Consider the following 17,096-nt stretch of genomic DNA (forward strand, 5'->3'; position numbering starts at 1 on the left):
CAAGGTGTTCACAAATATCTGGACAAAGCTTCACTTAATATCTTGTTCAGATATATTTTAGCACAGCACCTTGGCCGCTCATATCTGATGGCAACCTCGTGGGCATGTTAAAATAAAGAGTATAGTAACTTATAATAATATATTATTTTAGGCACAGCACAGTCCAAAAATAAAGAGTAATCTTTTTTGTACAAAACGCCTAAAAGATTTTGTTTATTTTATTTCATGCATGATGTCGCTTCTACGTCGGACCCGATTCCTAGAACATACGAACGTTAAGTTATCATTTTATCGCAATATCATGAGATATTAGCTATAGAGGTGAGGACAGGGTGTCATCTATTGGGCATTAGGTTGTTGAGCACTGGGACGATTAGTCTTTGATATCGCGCGCTTCATATGGCTGAAGTTCGCTGGCGTGGGGCACTGCATTACCATTCTTCCCTTTATCTTCATCGGTTTGTCCGTTAAACTTGCAGAATAATCTGAAACAAACAAAATATCGAATTCATTTTACGGTTTAACTCAAGTATTTGTCACTCTTGCGACATGTTTCGGAGAGCTTAGGTCTCCAGTATCAAACACTGACAGTGCCGAGCACCGGTTCATGTTGCCTGCTCGCCGCATATCTTTATCTACTACACGGCGCGCGATAATTGCTTGGGGTTTGGGGTGTCCTATTCCATGTCTCTTCTTAGAGTGCGGATTAGATGAGCTCAACCGGGTTAAAAAAGAATCTGAGGAACACACCATACTCCTAGTGTTGATTAAGACTCAATTTAAGTGATCAAGTCCTTTGAGTCCTCTGCTTTAAGATTCGACTCAGTTTTTCAGACTCTAGTCATTAAGTCGAAACTGGAGTCCTTAATCCTTATCGAGACCTAAGTTTTTTGTAAAGGCATTGGGCCCTTTAAAGCGAACTCTCAAATTATGTACAAAAGTTTTCTTAAAGGCATTGTCTCGTTAAATTCATGGGTTATGTACAAATTATTAAAAAATTACAATTTTCCTGTGTTACTCGTAGATAAAACCAATAAATTTTTTGACGAAGTCTTTATTAAAGCCTGACCAGTAATATATGATCACGCGCCATATTGCGGAATTTCATTGGAACTAAATCTTTCATACTAAACTGAACTGTCACCCTATACATGAGAATAACAGCGCCCTCTTGACAATGATCATAGATTTCTGGTCGGGCTTTAGAAGACTCGAGTCCTTTTAGTTGTTCTTAAAAAACTCAGGACTTAAAAGACTCTGAAGTTTTTTAAGCGCAGAGTCGCGTAATAACGTCTGGAGTTCTTCAAATTTAGACTTAAAAGACTCGAGTTTTTACCAACTCTACCCCTCCTCCCTCTTAGCCCTAAACATTCGGCCACGAAGTTCATCCGTCATGTCTCACCTTAAAGTACAGTAGTAGATGAGCTCCACGAGGCTCAGGAAGGAGAAACCTAGGAACACCCCTCCTAACCCCCCACATTCGGCCAGAAAGTCCGTCGCCCCGAACAGTTCCTTGCGTTGCATCGTCACGAACTGAGCGTCCTTGAAGTACATCTCGATCCTGGTTAGCCTGCAATCATTTTAAAGGTCCAAATTAAAATTTAAAAAAAAATCACTGTCTTCGGTGGTTGAACCCACGAGGACTGGGTCACTAGCTCTACCATCTGTACTACCATGACCTTATCCAATATGGATATATGTAGAGCGGGAACGGAGGGCCCTATCTGTGCACCCGAAGCGTTTCACTTCAACATTCGTTATATGAAATTGAAAATAAAGCGAATATTTCCACCATGTATGAACCTTAGGGAGGTCCTAGCGTCCCTAGCAACATCTACCGTAAGAGTGTCATATTTTTTAAACGGCTCCAAATCTTATTGGAAATGCACCATTAAACTAACACGGTGCTCAGATCACTCGTGAGCCCGACGCCACGCTGCACGCCCCGCCGAACGCTCCGCTTCGAGCGTCCGCTCAGGCGTTACACTTACCCGTCTATGAGAGATTTATATGGTTCTGTCAACCCATTCAGCTCGTTCCTAAACTTGTGTCTGGCTTCGTCAAAAGCGGTGAAATCGAAGTTGGTCCTGACGGGCTCGGCCTCATACTGCACGCTGTGGCACAACTGCAAGCAGTTACAACGGTCTGTGCCGTTGTTGCTAAACTCGCCTTCGCTCGTGACATAATGACCTGAAACATGATATATATGTCGGCGGCCGATCGTATGATCAGGCAGATCGTAATTTTCCTGTGTAATGTTTTGAAGGTAGTCGCATTAAACCAATAGATAGGATAGGTTCGTTAAGTTGCTTTAGATACCCGAAGGGCAAACTGTCCAGAAATAGAAAGCGGGGCTCCGTCGACTCAGGGAACGAGACAAAGATTTTCACTTTTCACACGCCTAGGAATTACACTATCTGCCTGATCTTACTATCAGCAGCCGACGTACAGAATAATTTTTATTGTACACTTCAATAAAAGATAAAATTTAGGAAAACAACGACACATATTTCTCGCTCTACGATTTCTAATGGTTTTCATAAACTTTTCTTAGAATTCCCGAGATATTTTGTTAGATTAAGGAAACTTACCTAGCACTTCTTCAACACACTTTTTATTATTTGCGGTTGTACATAAAGGTGTTTTGTTGTCACCTGAAAGTAAAATATGAAAAAATATGAAAAAGTTTATTGAGTACGAAGTTTGTACAGGGTGGCCCGTTTAGATCGGTCAATATGGGAAAGTCTGAATGAAACTATAAGACATACGAAAATCTGTCCCAAGCAACCATGTGATCGATTTTAATAACAATAAAAACTACATTCATACATTTAAAAAAACCTGTACTCAGCTCGGGAATGAAACCCGGACGTTTTGAAAAATAAAATTAAAACTATTTCTATCTAGTTATCATAGAAAACATCCATGACTCAGGAACAAATATCAGTGTTCACACACAAATAATTGCCCTTACCGGGAGTCGAACCCAGGACCATCGGCTTCATAGGCAGGGTCACTACCCGCTAGGCCAGACCGGTCGTCTAAACAACCACAACCATCTTAAAACTCCTATCGCACAATATGGTGCACAAAAACCATGAATTTGATCGGTCGACAACTGCAGTTGCATCACTGTTGCTGCATTACTGCTACCAAAGAGAATTTAGTATAGAGGGGTATTGTCATAGTAAATTTTGTAGTCAACTAGATTTACTGCCATCTTTCGACACAGGACTAACACTCTTAGAATGACATGTGGCTATTTGACCCATGTCTTTCACTATTATGTGTTAGATATCAAACGGTGTCGACATTTACTAAAGGTAGGCCGTATTCGAGCGTAATTTATTCTTAGACTTTATCTTATACGGAGCCATTGACATATATATCCAAGGACAGGCCTTACGGGCAATAAGAATGGGGCCAGTACAGCGGTGTCACGCACACGAATTAGAGTCAATCGTGCAGTCTAACGCCACAACGCGATTGGTTGATGAGTCCGCATCACGCGCGCGATTGGTCGCAACTAGTTGCGTTAGACTGCTTGATTGACTCGATTTCGTGAGCGACACCACTGAACTAGCACCATTCTTAGTGACCGTAAGGCTCGTCCTTAGATATATGTCAATGTACAGAGCTCTATATTGTATCTTTGCTGCTACGGAGTAAACGAGGGCGCTGTGAGATGCCGCGTTGAATGTGTCACTCATTCTCTCAAGTAAATTGACAGTGACAGTGCCCGCATGGTGTGGTTAGTGATGAATGAATGAATGAACCAGTGTCCTCCAGCCTGCAATCACTGGTCCGTCGTGAATGAATTTGTCCTCATGCGGCACGTAGAACCCGGCGCAGCCGCAGCTCTCGATGGAGTGATTGGTGAGACTCTCCAGGCTGCAATCGCTGGCCCGTTGTGAATGAATGAATGATTTGTCCTCATGCGGCATGTAGAACCGGGCGCAGCCGCAGCTCTCGATGGTGTGGTTGGTGAGACACTCCAGTCTGCAGTCGCTCGTATATTTTGAATGAATGAATGAGTGATTTGTCCTCACGTGGCATGTAGAACCAGGCGCAGCCGCTGCTCTCGATGGTGTGGTTGGTGAGATACTACAGCTTGCAGTCGCTGGTCCGTTGTGAATGAATGAATGAATGATTTTGTTCATTATAAATGAATGATTTATCCTCACGCGGCATGTAGAACCAGGCGCAGCCGCAGCTCTCGATGGTGTGGTTGGTGAGACACTCCAGCCTGCAGTTGCTCGGTGTGTACACCTTGAAGTACTTCAGGGCTCTTTCTGAAGGGAAGTAACACTGACGCCTGCAAAGAAAAAAAGACAACCATCAATACAAAAACAATATACAAAATTATACCGGATGTGGCCTGTAACCTAACTAAGGAGCAGAAAATCAAACTGTAGGCTGTACTCTTCAAACTGACCATGACCAACATTTGTACAGTGTATTTTGATTTTTAGTACAGTTTAAACTTTATTCTAAGACGCAATATATAGCGAATTTTGTTATGTTTGACAAGCAACGTCAATTACAACGATAATATCGTAGGTAAATTGAAGATAATATTTAATTTGCATGAAAAATAGAAATAGAAAGAAATAGAAGTAGAACTTCATAATGTTTAAAAGTTATTGAACAAAAGTGTCGCCGTTTGAGGAGTACATTCTGTTTCAATTATTTGCTCGTCAGGTCATACCCGATATATACGAGTACACAAATAAAAAACATTGAGTTCAGCAAGCTTTGACTCGGCATTCTCAGCATTTTGTTGCGATTCGCAAGCGAGGCAAATTGGAAAGCTGTTTTCCTGCCAAGGCCTAAGGGAGTGATTTTTTAAATATCAAATAAAATAGTTAAAATTTGGGCACGACATCAGCATTGATAATTTCCGATCCGATTAAAAAATAAAACAGCTTTTGTGACAGGTTTATTTTTAAGTACGGCTACCACCGGCGGTGGAGAAAGGAAAGCCGCCAGACTCCGATGTCCGGATGGGTAAGGATCGTGCAGTCTGGAGGGCGTACTCTGGAGTTCCAAATGGCCGAAGACCGTCTGGATGCCGTAGGTACCGCTGGAGAGATGAAGTGCAAAAAACCTTAGCGAACTCGGCGCCGTCAACTGGACGGGAACGGTTTTGGACAGAGAAGCATGGCAGTCTTTGGTGTCGGAGGCCAAGATCCACTTCGGGACGCTGCGCCACAGCAGTAAGTAAGTACGGCTACCACCAGTTTGACACTAATATATTCGCTAGCGTGTGCGTAAATTACTTTCTGTGCATCTCGCTCGTACTCGCATATTAGTGCGAGCGAGATGTATAGAAAGTTAGTAACGCAGACGTTAGCGAATATGTCAATTTGACACTGCTAAGGAGTTGTGGTAAGGCTAAAGGTCTTTAGTGGATTGTCTCGGTAATCGGCCAAGTGCGTATTATTTTTGAAAAAAGTGAAGTGTGAGTTCTACAGATATAACTCACAGTTCCATCGAGTAGTCAGCCAGTGAGTCGGAGGTGGTGACAACGTTGACTTTGACAGCCAAGGTGACGCGTTCGTGCGCCTGCGCAGCGTAGTAGTTGAGCGTCGACTGCGGCAGGTCTGCCGGGTGGTGGAGGAACACCTATAGGTTAAGGATATAACGTTCTTACAGTAGATGTCGCTATGCACCTCCCTATGTATGGCCTGAGTGGACGCTCGAAGCGGAGCGTTCGGCGGGGAGCGTCGGGCTCACAACTGATTTGAGCGGCGTGCAGTACGACCACTCCTAAGTACGTTTATATATATATATATATATATATGTTTTGTTTTTATCTTTTATTTATTTACATAGTAGAGGTATTACAGTAACTGGATTAATACTAAACCAAATTAATAATAACTAGCTTAAAATAGGCCCTTGAGGCATTGTACCAAGGATGCTGGCGGCATTTCCTCGTTGTATCGCAATACTGATGATACGTTGTGCGAGGAAGCCGACAGCTCTTCGGTCACCAGTTACGTCAACCAGACGCTTCGCGATTTCTGTAAAAACTCGTGCGCGCTGGGACCTCATTATTAATTTCATGAAATGATTTTATGTTGACTGACCTTAAAACCTTGGAAAAAGGTGCCGTCGCATAGAAAATCACGGCGCAAAGTATCATGCAGGGTCAATCTAAAGTCAGCAGAATCCAGTTTACTTTCCTGGAAAAGAAAAAATAAATAACACCACTCAATACATAATTATGGGAACAGTTTTTATACAATTGATTGTAAATTAACCGTAGCAATGTGCTTTCGTTTGACTTTTTTATTTTTTATTATTATTACCTAATATCCTCTAAACCGTTATCAATAAGTATATCACCTAGAAGACTATAAGAATTAGGAGCAAAAACAAATTCCATACAAATTCTTAAATGCTTAATAACTTTTATATTTAAAAAATCTCAAAAAAAAATGGGGCATAATGTCAATATCCAGAAAGAAAACGGAGATTACGTCGCTACTTCAACTTGGAAAAGTCCGACTGAGAATGGTAACCAGTGGCATAACAGGTCATGAACTATTTTACAAACATCTCTTTATATCAGGTGTCACCCTATGCCGAGGGTGCATGGAGACAGAAAGACAGCCTCTTATGTAGTGCTGAAATGAATCAGTACAGAGCAAAACAACTCGGATCTCCAAGAGATCGCCCCGAAATCCTACTTAACATAGGATAGATAGGATTCCTTGAGGAGTTGGGACTAGCCTGCCCCCCCGATCCCATCACGCAAAATAGTCGCTAGTCGTCGATTTGTGAAAAACTGCCCGGATTATACCCGAGTAGGAAATAAAAATACCTCGCCGCGTCTAGGATACGGTAGATCAGTTCGCGTTTCTTCATTTTTCTGTTCTGTGCTGAAATAGCCAAGATCCGGAGACCAGCCTTGGCTCCTGTACAGCGACACGTTGGATAAAATGTACTTCGGTTGGACGCTGTAACAAAAAAGACAGGAGTGTTTTAAAATAAGTTTTTTGTCAAAAAGAATATTTTGATACAAGCTTTTATCGCCGACTGTACTTTTCTTTCAACTGGCAACTGAGTGGCAACTAGTAGTCGTCGAGACAATCCGAAACCCAAAAACTTTGGTTACGTGGTTTTATCACAGAGTTCCTATGGCCTCCTTCTGTATCCATATTGCATTGTCATCCAATTTACATATTAAAAATTTACAAATTTTAAGCTTCATCGGGAAACGGGAAGTGGGTCAAATGTAACTTGCAAGTTTTGAATACAGACACACAAGTGAAACTAAATTTAATTTCAACTTCTCAATGTTGAATATTTCGTCAGCCGCAAGCCCGTTGAAGGTGAAACACAACCCTTCTGCCATAGTGCAAAGAGTGGGGAAGTAGTTTATCTTCATACATATATTTAAACTGACTGACTGACTGACGCACTGAGAAACGGGTCGAGATTTTGTTTGAGTGTGCGTGCGGCGACGCATAGATACTATGGCGCCACATACAAGCCGCGCGCGATGCATTTGTATGAAGATAACCTAATTCCCCACTCTTTGTACTATGCTTCTGCAGTCATCACTGGGGACATGTAGCTCTGGACGTTCTGGTTTGGTGTTATATCTTCTAAGAACTGTCTAAGGACAGATGAATATTTCAGTAAACATATTGCTCAATGTTGAATATTTCGTCAGCCGCAAGCCCGTTGAAGGTGAAACACAACCCTTCTGTAGTCATCACCGGGGACCGGTAGCTCTGGACGTTCTGGTACGGTGTTATTATCTTCTAAGGACAGTGATATTTCAGTAAACTTACTTCTCAATGTTGAATATTTCGTCAGCCGCAAGCCCGTTGAAGGTGAAACACAGCCCTTCTGCAGTCATCACCGGGGACCGGTAGCTCTGGACGTTCTGGTACGGTGTTATTATCTTCTAAGGACAGTGATATTTCAGTAAACTTACTTCTCAATGTTGAATATTTCATCAGCCGCAAGCCCGTTGAAGGTGAAACACAGCCCTTCTGCAGTCATCACCGGGGACCGGTAGCTCTGGACGTTCTGGTACGGTGTTATTATCTTCTAAGGACAGTGATATTTCAGTAAACTTACTTCTCAATGTTGAATATTTCGTCAGCCGCAAGCCCGTTGAAGGTGAAACACAGCCCTTCTGCAGTCATCACCGGGGACCGGTAGCTCTGGTCGTTCTGGTACGGTGTTATTATCTTCTAAGGACAGTGATATTTCAGTAAACTTACTTCTCAATGTTGAATATTTCATCAGCCGCAAGCCCGTTGAAGGTGAAACACAGCCCTTCTGCAGTCATCACCGGGGACCGGTAGCTCTGGACGTTCTGGTACGGTGTTATTATCTTCTAAGGACAGTGATATTTCAGTAAACTTACTTCTCAATGTTGAATATTTCGTCAGCCGCAAGCCCGTTGAAGGTGAAACACAGCCCTTCTGCAGTCATCACTGGGGACCGGTAGCTCTGAACGTTCTGGTACGGTGTTATCTTCTAAGGACAGTGATATTTCAGTAAACTTACTTCTCAATGTTGAATATTTCGTCAGCCGCAAGCCCGTTGAAGGTGAAACACAGCCCTTCTGCAGTCATTACCGGGGACCGGTAGCTCTGGACGTTCTGGTACGGTGTTATTATCTTCTAAGGACAGTGATATTTCAGTAAACTTACTTCTCAATGTTGAATATTTCGTCAGCCGCAAGCCCGTTGAAGGTGAAACACAGCCCTTCTGCAGTCATCACTGGGGACCGGTAGCTCTGAACGTTCTGGTACGGTGTTATCTTCTAAGGACAGTGATATTTCAGTAAACTTACTTCTCAATGTTGAATATTTCGTCAGCCGCAAGCCCGTTGAAGGTGAAACACAGCCCTTCTGCAGTCATCACTGGGGAGAGGTAACTCTGGACGTTGTGGTTTGGTGTTATTATCTTCCCCCGCCATTTCAGATTTATAAAAATATCTTTTAATGTAGGTGCTGCCTGAAACAAAAATCGACGAGTGTAAAGGTACCGGCTTACATTTAATTTTTTTTGTAACTACCTATAGTAAAGATCATAGAATAGTTCTATCATATGTTGGGTCGCCATACGTCCCGTATATACACCGTATTTAAGTAGGTATCTAGTCCCGTATTTTTATCCGTCCGGTTTTTGTCCCGTATATCAATCAATACCTCTGTAGAAATAATCATCGGTTTACTAATGCGGTTGATAAGTAGGTAGTTATACTGGTTAAGTAAAAAAAATACGCCAGCATACGCCCCAGTCGTCGAGTCATGAAAAATCGCCTTGCAATACAATACAAGTAAAAATGTACCATGGGGTCCTAGCGCACACAAGTTCTTTACCGAAAACGCGAAGCGTCTGGTTGACGTAACGGTGACCGAAGAGCTGGCGGCTTCCTCACGATACAACGAGCTTCTAGCGTCCTTGGTACAATGCCTCGAGGGCCTATTTATTTTAAATTTAAGCAAGTTATAGTAACAGTAGATTTTACGCAAAATTTTGAAAGCCCTTATGGTAGTCTAAGTCAACATTGCTCACCTGCAAAATATCATCAATGAAATTCTCGTCAACATCAGGAACCATTGTATTTAGCAGTGATTTGCAAATCAGATCGATGTTGCCTAGCTGTCTCATAAAAGGAGTTTGTCCAGTAAAACTGCAAAAACAGAAAGGAATGCTGTATTGTATGCATGTTTTTGTGATTTTTTCTATCGTCCAACTTCTTTCTCATCTTTTACAGTTTTGCTTAGGGGCACTTGCACCATACCACTAACCCAGGGTTAAACCTGGAGTTACCATGGTTACCAGTACAATTTGACACTGGGTTAACGATTTAATCGGTTAACCCTGGGTTAGTGGGATGGTGCAAGTTGTGCTTAGAGTCTGCCTTTGCAAAATATACTTAGCGCCACTTGCACCATTCTACTAAACCGGGGTTAACCAGTTAAACCTGTTGTTACCATGGTTACCAGTACTGTTTGAGACTGGGTTAACGGTTTAACCGGTTAATCCCGAGTTCGTGGGCGATAAGTCTAATTTCCGAGTGAATTTTTATGGCATTAGTCCTTGATACAAATGTGTAAAAATTCAATATACAATGTGGAATTTCGCGTTAGCTCCATCTTAATAACACGAAAACAACTAACGCAGCGGCTTACGTGAGCGAATAACTAGCGAACGCGAAGCGGCGCGGCGCGGTGGCCCACGGCATTCGCGTTTGCAACGAGATCGCCCACGCCACTTCTATAGGTATCAAAAGATTAAATCACCCACGCCGCGCCGCTTCGCGTTCGCGAGTTTCGCTCACGCAAGCCTGCTGCGTAACGCAATTTAGACGGGCGGTATGTTTCTCACTTTTTCATGTGTTGTGTTATTTCGTCTTTCGTAGCGCGATGTAAATTCGAGTCCTTGGTAAACTTTGTGATTGCCAACATGAGCTTGGTGTAGTTGTATCGGTCTTGGTTCACTTTCGTCTGGGGGCACACGGTTACTGCCGGGAATGGGACCTGAAAAGTGAAGTCCGTCTAATGGTGGTCCCACCTGTTTGTTATACATTAAATAAGTTTTATATCATCGTGCGTGTTAATAGTAGTTTATTATGTTGTCTTATCCCTGACACACAAAATGTAATGTAAAATTATAACAGCCAGTGAAACGTTAATGCAATTGACAATAACAATATTTTTGGCACTTTGTCCGTATCGCTATTATATACATAACTGTACGTATAGTTGATATATGACACTGACGCAGCGGCTTACGTGAGCGAATAACTCGCGAACGCGAAGCGGCGCGGCGCGGCGCGGGTGAATTCAATCCTTTGATACCTATGGAAGTGTCCTACGTGGGCGATCTCGTTGTGAACGCGAATACCGTTGGGCCGCCGCGTTTGCGAGTTATTCGCTCACTTAAGCCGCTGCGTGACAAGGGTGTGTCATGTTACGTTGTAGGATTCTAACATATAATCTATCTACATACCTCTGTGGCGAACATAAGTTGTTCGTTGACGGTGATGATCGTGGAGTTATACTGCCACTTGTACCACGCCTTGCTGCAGGCCCAGACGCAAAGAAAAATGCTGGTCACCGTTAAGATGGCCCAGAATATCCTGAAAACCAATAGTGATCCTTATTCGTGGGTTACAAAACCCATGCTCGTAGCCAGGGCCGGATTTAGGGGAGGGCAACCGGGGCTACTGCCCCGGGCCTCCACAAAAGAGGGGCCCCTACAATAGAGAATACGGAAAATTTACCATTTTATTTGGAAAAAATTTGGGACAAGGGGGCCTCCACTCCTTTATTGCCCGAGGCCTCCAGACCTCTAAATCCGGCATTGCTCGTAGCGGTCGGCGTCAGGGTCGAGCGTGCACGCTCACGCCTTTCGTGGGCGAGCTCAGGGGGCCTACAGCGAAAACCGAAATTCGTAATTTGGGATCATTCTTTTTTACTCTCACTCAGATGTAATATTAGAGTGACAGAGAAAAATGCCCGCAATTGACGAACTTCGATATTCGCGGCAGGCCTCCTGAAGGCCTACCGCAAACCACGTTCGACATGTGTCGCACTTGTAAATTCGTACGTAAGTGTGGCAGAGAGGCAACACGTCGAACGTGGTTCGCGGTAGTACGGCGGTGAAATGACGTCACTAGAACGTTGTCTATATAAACAAAATGGCGCGGTTTGCTAGAGGGTGAGGGCGGTGATTAAAGGAACATTATTTTTTCGTCCGTAATATTACGGCCGCTATATGACAGCACCGCTAATACCGCTATCCTAGGAAACCAGAGGGCCTGCCGCGAACCACGTTCGATGTGTTGCCTCTCTGTCGCACTTGTAAATTCGTACATAAGTGTGACAGGGAGGCAACACGTCGAACGTGGTTCGCGGTAGGCCCACAGAGTTTTTGATTAGTGCCGAGCATTCAGCGTGGCATCCACGTTCTCGCTATCGAGAAACGTGATCTCGGGGTAAGCGTAAACGTAAGGGGTTTGTTCCCTAGTTCTTCCTTACTTCTCAAGTCTGGTAAGTCCTCGCTCAGTGAGGTAGTGCATGCCGTGCAGGGTGGACGTGCTTGTGAACTCCATCAGCACTTCACGAAGCATGCCCCGGGGCACAGGCCTGCATACATTGTATCCTTGGTTAGGGTCAGCTTGCCTAGTCCCTTGCCTGAACAAAGTTATTTATCAAATATAAAACACCCCAACACAACATTACTTTCAACGTTTTACTATCTGGCAACCCCATTTGTTTTGTTATGCAATATGGGGTTGCCAGATCTTATCTTAGATCTTACATCAAAGCATCTAAATATTTAGTTACAGTCGCTGTCCGTATTAACAGTAGACACTGACAGACAACGCACAGCCTAAACCGTTGAAAGTAGGACCGATAAATGTTAAAATATAAATTCTTCAAAAGTTGTAAAGGTCCACTAAACCCACGAAGCGGCGCGGCGCGGCGGCCCACGGCATTCGCGTTCGCAACGAGATCGCCGACGTAAGACACTTCCACAGGTATCAAAGGATTCGCGAGTTATTCGCTCACGTAAGCCGGTGCGTAAGAAAGGATTTTGGGTTGTAGTCATGAGTGGAAGCTCTTCCACTTATCTTAGGCGGTTTGTGTGAATTCAAAGTGATTTTGTGAGACTAAAACTTGTTTTCTTTTTCTCTTTCTTCTTCCTGTACATTTGCTTAAATATTTGCACAAAGCATTCAGAAGGTTTAACTTCTGAACGCTTTATGTCGTAAACACAAACATCACTCAAACGCCAGGCTCCCGGGCGCAAGCGAGCTAATGTAAAAAATTGTGGTTACCTTGACAGATACGTCATCTTACGCACGACTAGTAACGACGCCTTTAGGGGTTCTTGGCGTTCATAGGGTTAATAATCTCAAGTAAAAATTGACCGCGATGGTCATTTTATTTTAAAAACCGGACCCCTGGAGAAACTAATATGTGACATGGTGACATTGGTGACCTAGACTAACAACTACGTAATCACAAAAACTGGTACAGACCAGCTGCTTTTGACGACCGCCACATAACATATGGTCAGAAATATTAAGTAAAAAATAGGAAATGTTACAAGTAAAGCTGTAAAAACTCACATGTCTATCCATGAAGTTAATATTACAAATGACTAGATTTTTTATTTATATTTCTCGTGTCCAATGATGGATCCCTGTGACAGTTCTTTCAAATCTCTTTTGGTTGGTTTTAATTTACAAAATAATTAAATAAATATGTTTCTACCATAGTTTTATTACTTAAATAAATTGTGGTAATAATTTCCCAAAAATGTCTATAAACAATTTACGTGACAGCTACTCAATATAATAACTATTAAATTTAAAATAATAAAAATCCTATGATTGCGTATCAGAAGATTTCAAACGAGTACATGCCAAAAATCCCTTACATCATTTTGGAAAAGAGCTGGTACTCTTCAAACTGCTGCATCGATTCTTATCAAACATAGCTGAGAACCACCGCAAGGTAACTCGTTTTCACGTAAAAAAAACCGCATCGAAATAGGTCCATCCGTTGGAGAGCTACAAATCCACAGGCGTCACTCACAGACAACATTGGCGTCAAACTTAACCCTCTTTTTTTCGTCGAGGATTAAAAATTAACTATCATAGGGACATCATTGAAGCCGACGCCATAATTGCTTAGCCATGATGCGCGAGGTATAGAAATATTAGAAATCTTGGTGTATATATAAAAAAAACTTGTGATAGATGTACTTAGAGACAATAACTAAGCGCCACTTGCACCATCCCATTAACCAAGGGGTTAATCAGTTCAACCGTTAACCCAGTGTCAAATTGTACTGGTAGCCATGGTAACTCAAGGTTTAACCGGTTAACCCCGGGTTAGTGGGATGGTGCAAGTGGCACTTAATGTAACATCTACTGATATGAAGCGAAAGATAGTAAATATGCAATATTAACGTAATACTGCATGCACTGTTAAGCGTCAAAGATTATTCTATTTTTTTTCATTAATTTGTCAATGTCAATGCCTCCCGGAGCCTTAAGCTCCGAATACAAAACGAAAGCTCCGAATAAAAAATAAAAATAAAATAAAAAATAAAATAAAATTTATTTCGTGAAAAAAACACGTATACAATTTTTACAAGTGTTGAGCCCTCCTAGTAGGTATGAAGACACCTGTGTCAGGAGAACTCGCTCTTCCTGTAATGGTAAGTACATTTTGTTTTTTTTTTTTTTTTTTTTATCCACTAGGTTTATATAAAATGAACCCACTTATTGTATAAGATTACCTTACTAACTACTTACGTATGCTACTAAGTGTGTGTATGTGTGTGTAAAAAATAATCTAAATAATTATTAATAAGTGGTGAACGGTGTTGGTCACACATAGTATAAACAGTGTTTAAAATACTTTATATTTAAGCCTTTCATGTAGTGACTGTTTCTTTACCTACATAAATAAATTAAAAAAAACTTACTCCATATTATAAATGATGGATAACACTTCTAGCGCGAATAAAACGTGTTATGCCCGCGACCGGCACAGTTGTGACTGGCCTGTGGCCTAAGTCCTGTCTAACTTGTCTGATTCAGCTTTTGGCACGTGTTTTTTGGTTTATGAATTAATTTATGTACATATCCATTTAATTTGGAGAAACAAAACTAGTCCTTAAGATGATTGTGTTCTAACCATTTTATGGTATGTTAAATTACATCTCTTCTTCCTCGCGTTGTCCCGGCATTTTTGCCACGGCTCATGGGGAGCCTGGGGTCCGCTTGACAGCTAATCCCCAGAATTGGCGTAGGCACTAGTTTTTACGAAAGTGACTGCCATCTGACCTTCCAACCCAGAGGGTAAACTAGGCCTTATTGGGATTAGTCCGGTTTGCTCACGATGTTTTCCTTCACCGAAAAGCGACTGGTAAATATCAAATGATATTTCGTACATTAGTTCCTAAAAACTCATTGGTAAGAGCCGGGGTTTGAACCCGCGACCTCCGGATTGAAAGTCGCACGCTCTTACCGCTAGGCCACCAGCGCTTCTGGTTTGTTAAATTACATACTCCCTATAAATAAAGGCATTCGAATTCGGGCATTTTTCTCTATCACTCTAATTAAGTCTTAGTGAGAGTAAAAGAGAAATATCCCCGCAATTAGAATCTCGACAAAATATGAATTTTAATTATTTTGTCCGACAGAATGTGGTATTAAAAAAGTATCTAACACAACGAGGATCTTAACATGCCGGCTCTGACCTTGACATTTGGTCGTGAACAGACTAAAATATAAAATCCCTCCTTTAAGGCCAGAGGGCCTACCGCGAACCACCTTCGACGTTTTGCCTCCCTGTCACACTTACGTACGAATTTACAAGTGCGACAGAGGCAACACGTCAAACGTGGTTTGCTGTAAGCCCTCATATCACACCGCGCGCGTCATATCTATTCTGATTATAACGATGTTATTCTGCAGTGCAGCATTGGTTTTTATTTCCTTTAAACCGGTTTAACTTCTGTTGTTAATTTGTTTTTATAGGCAAAATACTTTATAGTATTATCCTTGCCGATTTTTGTGTTGATTTAAGTATCTGTTTTACAGTACATACCTGGGCGACCGAGCGTTGCTCGGTTATAACTATTTATTGTAATATGGTTGTGTATGGGTGATAATCTTAACTACATTTTTTTACTAAATTAAACTTGTCTAAAACAATAAAAATTAAAAAATATAAATAAACTTGAACATATATAAAAAAAAATATAGTCACCGGGCGAGATTTGAACCCGTAACCATAACACTCGTTTCTAGCCATCCGCGTCTTAACCCGCTGGGCCAGACGGACAGTGGCCGGCAACACGAAATTAGCGACCATATTCTGCGTCGAAAGAAAAACGCATGAAAACTCGAAAACACGCGTTTTCCCAAACATAAGTCTAGATCGATTGTATACCCCCAAAAACCCCCATATACCAAATTTCAGCGAAATCGTTAGAGCCGTTTTCGAGATCACAGAAATATATATATATACAAGAATTTCTCGTTTAAAGGTATAAGATATGGTGCTACTTTACCTCCGTAACTATGTCGAAAATTTAAAGGGTCATATGTACTGTAAAACGTTGTACGATACATGTACTATATATATCGTTATGATATACCTGCCGAGGTTTTCCCGAGGGTCTACAGTATGGGGTTCTTCAAAAAAGGAGTGTACAGGTTTTTAAAGGGTCGGCAACGCGCATGTAACACATCTGGAGTTGCAGGCGTCCATAGGCTTCGGTGACTGCTTACCATCAGGCGGGCTGTATGCTTGTTTGCCACCGACGTGGTATAAAAAATATATATATATATATAATAATCTTACTCAGTAGACCTAGCCCCAAACCATAGTATCTATGGTGAGCAGTCCATGCTTATTTTCTCTCTATGTCCAAACTAAGGAAAGCTTGTACTATGCATAAATATATTCTTATATATACATAGAAATAAAAAAGCGGCCAAGTGCGAGTCGGACTCGCCCATGAAGGGTTCCGTACCATTTATGACGTATTAAAAAAAACTACTTACTAGATCTCGTTCAAACCAATTTTCGGTGGAAGTTTGCATGATAATGTATATCATATTTTTTTTTTTTTTTCTTTCTGTTATTTTAGAAGTTACAGGGGGGGGGACACAATTATTTTCACTTTGAAAGTGTCTCTCGCGCAAACTATTCAGTTTAGAAAAAAATTATATTAGGAACCTAAATATCATTTTTGAAGACCTATCCATAGATACCCCACACGTATGGATTTTATGAAAAAAAATTTTTTTTTAAATTTTATGACGTATTAAAAAAACCTACTTACTAGATCTCGTTCAAACCAATTTTCGGTGGAAGTTTGCATGGTAATGTATATCATATATTTTTTTTAGATTTTTCATTCTGTTATTTTAGAAGTTACAGGGGGGGGGGACACAATTATTTTCACTTTGGAAGTGTCTCTCGCGCAAACTATTCAGTTTAGAAAAAAATGATATTAGAAACCTAAATATCATTTTTGAAGACCTATCCATAGATATAGATACCCCAGACGTATGAGTTAGATGA

The 17,096-nt window shown here is 41.6% G+C and overlaps 2 protein-coding genes across 3 annotated transcripts; both read right to left on the reverse strand.

Annotated features, from left to right (window-relative positions):
• Positions 1-124: 124 nt before the first annotated feature.
• On the reverse strand, positions 125-8,173 carry LOC133530507 (pickpocket protein 28-like). Of its 2 annotated transcripts, none has more exons than XM_061868428.1 (9): positions 7,806-8,173; positions 6,830-6,965; positions 6,093-6,188; positions 5,486-5,625; positions 4,185-4,315; positions 2,592-2,654; positions 1,992-2,190; positions 1,403-1,570; positions 125-485 (listed from the first exon to the last, which is right to left on the reverse strand). In XM_061868428.1, exons 1-9 carry the CDS (start codon positions 7,871-7,873, stop codon positions 374-376), a joined length of 1,113 nt encoding a protein of 370 aa, XP_061724412.1. In that variant the 5' UTR covers positions 7,874-8,173; the 3' UTR covers positions 125-373. The 2 variants fall into 2 exon arrangements, with proteins under 2 accessions (XP_061724412.1, XP_061724411.1); XM_061868427.1 differs by lacking the exon at positions 7,806-8,173 and adding an exon at positions 7,299-7,764.
• Positions 8,174-8,795: 622 nt separating this feature from the next.
• On the reverse strand, positions 8,796-14,547 carry LOC133530509 (uncharacterized). Its single transcript, XM_061868429.1, has 6 exons — positions 14,485-14,547; positions 12,021-12,176; positions 10,990-11,119; positions 10,366-10,517; positions 9,550-9,667; positions 8,796-8,985 (listed from the first exon to the last, which is right to left on the reverse strand). The coding sequence occupies exons 1-6, from the start codon at positions 14,487-14,489 to the stop codon at positions 8,818-8,820; spliced, it is 729 nt and encodes a 242-aa protein (XP_061724413.1). The 5' UTR covers positions 14,490-14,547; the 3' UTR covers positions 8,796-8,817.
• Between the last annotated feature and the right edge of the window lie 2,549 nt (positions 14,548-17,096).

Source organism: Cydia pomonella, chromosome 23 (assembly GCF_033807575.1).
Source record: "Cydia pomonella isolate Wapato2018A chromosome 23, ilCydPomo1, whole genome shotgun sequence".
Taxonomy (NCBI): domain Eukaryota; kingdom Metazoa; phylum Arthropoda; class Insecta; order Lepidoptera; family Tortricidae; genus Cydia; species Cydia pomonella.